The sequence below is a fragment of the Barbatula barbatula genome, assembly GCF_947034865.1.
Source record: "Barbatula barbatula genome assembly, chromosome: 19".
NCBI classification, from domain to species: domain Eukaryota; kingdom Metazoa; phylum Chordata; class Actinopteri; order Cypriniformes; family Nemacheilidae; genus Barbatula; species Barbatula barbatula.
In genome coordinates this window covers 18,363,766-18,370,257 of record NC_136782.1, presented here as the reverse complement: position 1 = coordinate 18,370,257, position 6,492 = coordinate 18,363,766, and the positions used below count along the sequence as shown (strand labels likewise).

The following is a 6,492-nucleotide window of genomic DNA, read 5'->3' as shown; positions in this document are numbered from 1 at the left end:
AGCGCAAACCTAAAAAAATGCAAACATGACGCCTTGGATGCACCAGTAAACCCACAGGAATCAAAGGTTGGACGGAGAAAGATTGTTTCCTTCTGCATACGCGCGTCTTGACGTCTCATTTATTACGTCATTCAAACGCGGAGCAGCAGTGGGTTCCCGTTCACTTTACCTACGCTGAAAAAGTTTATATCGTCCTTGTGAAAGCTTTCGGAGGTAATCGTGGTCTTCGTTTGGTGTTTTATTTTGCGCATTGATGTGGGACCGTGGTGGCGCACGAAACCGCAGGGCGCAGGTGAGCCAGAGTTTGATTTTGTTTTGCATGTAATTGAATGTTTGGTGATGGTCTTGAACTTGTCAGTGGCGATTACTTGTTGCCTGCAGGTAATCTTGTTACTGCCGCAACCAATATATACTCTTGTATTCATTTAACGTAATATATCTGTGGTGTCCAGTTTAGTTTGCGCAAACGTTAACATTTCAAGTTGCATGTTTTGAGGTCTTTGGGTGGATTTTTACTGTTGCAGCATTTTGCCACCTTTTGTGACAATACGCAAATGACTACATTGTATTTGCTCACATCTGCTGTTTTTCCCATCTAAGTACGCGCTGTACGGCACGGGGTGCGCGCAGGAACCGTGCACATCTATTGCAACAGTGGTGCGTCTTTTGCATAGCAGAATTGTTGATTTTAATTGTGCGTATTGTATTTCTAGATCGTGTTTGTATGATAACTGTATATTTGTAATAATGACTATGATTATTAATTATAAAATCAGATCATTGGTATCCATGGGTCGGTTTGGACATGCCGTCCTGTTATCTGTTCAATTTAGCCATAATTACCCAATAGTTATAATAATTCAAATGGAAAATATTTGGTCTTTATCTGGCGGTTTGTTGCCGCCATTTTCTGTGTCAAAGAGTTTTAAATCGTTGTCATTATTGACTTGTTGTGTTTGGGAAAAGAAGCCATCCGGAAAGATAAACTTTGTCTCCGCTTCATCTGTTGCATTAATTCTGTCTGTCATGTCCACCACCAACCACAGTGTCAGCGAGCAGGAATGTTGTGCAGAAGCATGTCAAGAGAACATATGTAAATTCCAGTATTTATGTTGTCTAGCTGTCCGGTGATCTATTATTTCTTCATGACCTATTCAGGTGGGTGAGCTGTCAACCAGGAGAGATAACTAGATTCCCTGACCACACCAATCTGAGTCAGTGGTGGAAGATCAACAGGTAGCACACGCCCTAAGTGGCGGCTGAAATGACACGCCCCTGCCAGATCGCCAGGCTCCGCCTCACCTTCTGGTAAGAGTCACCTTTTTCCTACAATTGTCATGAACCCAGGTTTCTGATGATACAACATATCCCAAATTTATAGGCATCACTGTCTTGTCCAAGCATATTTGTTCAATATTTGCTTTTAATGCAGGTTAGATTCATCAAAAATATGACCAGGAAAATATGAAAAGTACAAAATGGAGAGGTGTTGTTTTTTTTGCCGTAAAGGCAAACAGGGTTTCTGGGAATATGGATTTTATATACAGAATGGATTTCAATTTACAGAAAAACGAAAGCTTACAGGAAAGTAAGCACACACTGTCTTTGACAATATTGTGTGTTATTAGTAATACGCTTTGCACATTCCGGTTCTGTACGTTTTTGCCAAGCTTTCTTAAAATTGTTTCAAAGCTGAGCTTCAGTTTACACCACAAGCACAACTAGGCATCACACATAATAAATCTTTTACATAATCTGTAATATTATATTTGAATAAATGCAATATAATATAAATGCATTATTTAAATCATACAATGTCTTCCTGCAGGTGGCTTTTGTTGGCACATATGACAAAACAAACAGCTTTGGGGGTGAGTTTTCGAGTTTTCAGTTTATGTGTTTATTAAGTTCATGAACCTGACCACACTTACTCAAAAATTTTATGAGTTGGAGGTATTCAAAGAGTATTAAATTGATTGTGAATGTATACAAATCTAAATGAGATATTCAATACCTGAACAAGATATGCAATATTCTTTTGACACACACTCACCCTTTGATTTTCATGTCACGGCGGTCTGTAAAGTCAATTGTCACATGAACCAAATTGGCACTGGTGCCATGAGGGATCATAAAATGAATGTACAAGGTTACGCACATCAAAAATAGGGTGCAGGTGGACAGAAGAGATCATTTCAACTGAAAAGGGGAAATCGAGGTTTGTGTATGTAGTCTGTCCCTTTCCTTAAGTCTGTTGGACAGCGTGTCTGTGACTGTGGCTGTATGACTGAGTCCAAAGACACAGATGGATACAGAGCATTACTTTTGAGGGCAGATGGTTGCAGATTGCCATCGTTCCCTCACAAGCACGAAGAGAACAGGAGAATGAGGAAGCTAGAGACGCTGATAGAACGATAGCAGGGTACCATCGCTGAAAAGATAAGAGCTCATCGTCTGCATCGCTGCCCTTCCCTACTTCTACGCCAAAAGTGAGGAATGCAGACATCTGCTAATGTAAACAATCCGACTGAACGACTATAGAAAGAGATGGTACTGAGGAGAAGTGAGGTAACAAGTGAAAGTGAGAAAGGGAGAATGGTTGTGGTTTTACACAGAGCAGCGTGTTCGCTCGAGGCTGTCTGGCTGAGGGGGTCAGAGGGATGTCATAAACCTCCATATAAATGACCGGGTGTCACAAAGCAGGTGCTGCCTAACACACGTAAAAGAAGGGGAAAATGTGGTTTTCGAAACTTCTGAAAACTTTGGAATCTCTTTATTTGTTCCCTTCGGGTACCTGACACGCACTGTTGCGTGCACACGATCAGGGTCTAAAATGATAAAGCAGAAAATGCAAGTATCTGTTGCGCTGTCTCTGATTGGCTGAATGAATCCTGTTGAATGAATGAAGCGGGTGCACAGGTGAGGGAACAGCAGATGGATGGGGGGAAGGAAGAAAGCGAGGGAAATGCTAACTAATATATGTAGAAATAGGGAACAGTTCTGTTTCCTAATCTAATCTATGTTGGGCATTGTGAAGGGGTAATTCGACCATAAATTTATATTCTGTAAACTTTTATTCACCCTCATGTTGTTCAAAACCTGTATATGACTTTCTTCTGTGGATTGTTCATACAATCAAAGTCAATGGGGAAAAATGCTGTTTGGTTACAAACTATCCGCAAAATACAGATTTGAAATGAGAGTGAGTAAATGATGAAAGAATATTTATATTTGGTTAAACTATGCCTTTAAATTTCCAGGCTTTAAAGTTTTCAGACTTTAAAGTGATTGAATTGGCTCTGGATTATATAATTACTTCAAATCACATCATATTATGTATCATTTTACATTAAAGAAAAGTTATGAACTTAACAGCCAGTGATATTTACATAATGTACTTTTACATTCGCATTACATGCAACGTAAGCGTTTCTGCGATGTAAATTACTGGTGTGTGTATTGTAGGATATAAACGTACAGGGCAATAAGAGGAGAAATTAGATGAAAAGGAAAACAATCTCGAGAACAGAAGACACGCAGAGAACAGGTCATAGCTGTGACTCTTCAAGAGACAGCAATAAACATCCAGGAGAAATAAAGCTAGACTGACTGTTACCCAATCCCATATAACTCAAGACTGTGATTGCCAAAAGATAATGTCCTGTACAGGTAACATGTGGGAAAGAAGGACAGACCTGGAGGCAGAGATGGAGAACGGAGAGAATGAGGGATGCATGTCTCTCAGTCATGCGGCGACCCTCGTACCCGTGCACCCTAATCTCAACCATCAGATGAGCTAGGAGTGAAGCGTGCAGTTACGCTCATCAGCAAGTCAGCACGTACCGTCTCAGTCTTCAGAGCTGATGTCATCGCACAGCATTCCAATCCATTAAGTGCCCTGTAGGCCACAGCACCTCGGAAACAGCTGCCATGTGTGGATTGACAGTTGCTGCTATGCGCTTAAATGAAATACAATTACACACTGCCAACATTTGAAGAAGAATATTGGCTAATGGTTTCACATGCATGCATAATTGCATGTTTGAGATTATGTGAGAGATGCACAGACGTTCATATTTTTTACTGCTAGTGCTACATAACCACATGATAAGGAGAAGTATACGTTATTATAAATAACAATTATAAATCGTTTTTGAATAATGGCCTAACTATTCTATTTAAAAAAGTTAATTTTATTATACAAGTACAAAAATGAAGTTATTAAAGTGATTTGAAGAATGATAATTTTTATGAATTATGGCAGATCTCATCTCTCCACTTTTAATCTTCAGTTTATTGATTTTTGCACAGTATTTACACTGTAAGTTAGTGTTGTAGTAGGTTTTGTGTATTTTGTGGTTTTGTTCTGAATCTTTTGACATGCATAATCTTTCATTATTTGCACTTTGTTGTTTTGACTATGTTTAGAATGCATTTGCTGTTTACGTTGTTTTGTTAGGTTAGTCTTTAATCTTTTATGTGACTACTTGTGCTTTTTAAAGAAATAATGACTTTGTAGAGTACAAAAGAAGATACTTTGATAAACGTTGTTAACCAAATAACATTGGCCTCCATTGACTTCCATTGTATGGACACAAAACCAACATTTCTCAAAATATCTTCTTTTGTGTTTCACAGATCAAAGAGTCATTTGTGTCATGGTTCTGCCTTCCAATGTCTTGATATCCTAATCTAGTGACAGGATCATGACAGGGCCACATGTTATGTCTGGAGAGAGACACTCTCTCCAGTCTTGTCTTTGGCCCCGCCCCTCTTGTTTCCTTGTTAGCTTTCCATCAGTGTTTCATTACCCACACCTGCCTTTTATTAATGTACCCCTTGTTAGTCTCCCCATATAATGCCCTTGTTTCTGCTGTTCTGTGTGCATGGGTTTTTGCGCTTCTTCCCCTTTAAGTGAGCCATGAGACTTATTTTTGCCTTGTGAATAAGGCTACCTTACCCGTCTGGATGTTTATTATTGATCATGTCGTCACTTAATTTTTGTAAGTAGGTTAAAGTTATCTTGTCTCTGTTGTTTTCTGCCCCCTCGTTAGTTAAGTTTTCCCTATCGTGGGTGTTTGTTATTAAATAAAAACCCTTGTCTACTAACGCTGCAATTGGGTTCTTCCCCACCACACGCCCTGACAGTTTGACTGACACGAGTGTGACAAAAAAGATTAGTTTATTATTTTTGAGAGAACCATCCCTATAGGAACAATGCACCCTAAAATAAGAATTCTGTCATTTACTCAAGTTATTCCAAATCTGTATACATTTCTTTGTTCTAATGAACACAAGATATTTTGAAAAATGTAGGAAAGCAAAGAATTCTGGTGCACTTGAATACCATTGTCTTTTTATTTTCTACTATGGTAGTCAATGGTGGCCAAGAACTGTTTGGTTACAAGCATTCTTCCAAATGTCATTCTGTGTTATTCAAAGATTTGGAAGAACTTGAGTGTGAGTAAATAATGACGTAATGTTTATTTTTGGGTGAACTGTCGGAGACTTTGCTTTTTTTGTATAGCCTGTTTAAAGTCTGCCCATTTGTCAATGTTCCTTAAAAGTAATATTGAGGGTGATGTTTTACATTTTAACCTTGTTTAACAAATGTCAGTAGTTCTCTGTTTGTAGATGCCGTGCATGTGTACGTGATCTATGTTTATTTGTAAAAGAATGTCATCTGATTGCAAATAGTTTATCTCCCTCCCTCCTTCTCTCTATTCGTGGCCAATTGCACTACCTACACAGACAAAACATGTTTGATCTAAACTTCCTGTGCCTCTTGTACTTTGCTGGTCTCACATGTTTCATGCCGTCTCGCATATTATCTTTTGGTCTCTGTCTCTCTCTCGCTCTCCATGCCTCTCTTTCATATCTGGGTGTTTACATTCCATCTGTTGTCCTTGCCAACATGTATGTCTGTGATTCACCTGAGGCCTCAATGTCAAATATCGTGTTTTGCCACAGACAGTGAAAGAATCGTAATACACAGCAAAATGCTCTTGCGACTATGATTCAGAGATGACAATGTTTTGTGTGTGTCATTTACAGTATACAGGTATAGTTGAATCATATACTATGTGTCAAAATGTTGATTGATTTATGGCCCTCCTGTCAAAGGTCTGTCAACCTGTCACTCATGGTTCATTAATGGCCTGTCAATCTTAATGACATTTATGTTTTATGGTTGTTGGAGATCCTATGGTCTCCCTTCCTACTGTGCGCTCTCACCACACTATCCAAAAACTTTGCTTTCAGCCTGGCTGATGTTCTACTAGGCTACATGCTGTGAAAGCAAATTAGAGAGAGAGAAAGTAAATGTTCACGTGATTTATATTCTAAGAGGGATTTGCTTCTTTGTTTTGTGACTTTTTATCTGGCAAATGAGTGTTTGAGACTTTGGAGATCTGGAAAGTGTCTCTCTCTCCAGCAAGTCATGTCAACCAGTCAATCAAATTAGGTTGTTTTTTATGGCCTGTCAGTCTTGTT

The 6,492-nt window shown here is 39.0% G+C and overlaps 1 protein-coding gene across 1 annotated transcript in view; it reads left to right on the top strand.

The window, feature by feature from the left end:
• The first annotated feature begins 55 nt into the window (after positions 1-55).
• Positions 56-6,492, top strand: part of col4a4 (collagen, type IV, alpha 4) — a 29,425-nt gene continuing 22,988 nt past the window's right edge. Inside the window, exons 1-3 of the mRNA XM_079481452.1 lie at positions 56-292; positions 1,159-1,308; positions 1,829-1,871. Coding sequence (XP_079337578.1) covers positions 1,265-1,308; positions 1,829-1,871 — 87 coding nt within the window. The 5' untranslated portion in view covers positions 56-292; positions 1,159-1,264. The remainder of the gene's footprint in view (positions 293-1,158; positions 1,309-1,828; positions 1,872-6,492) is intronic.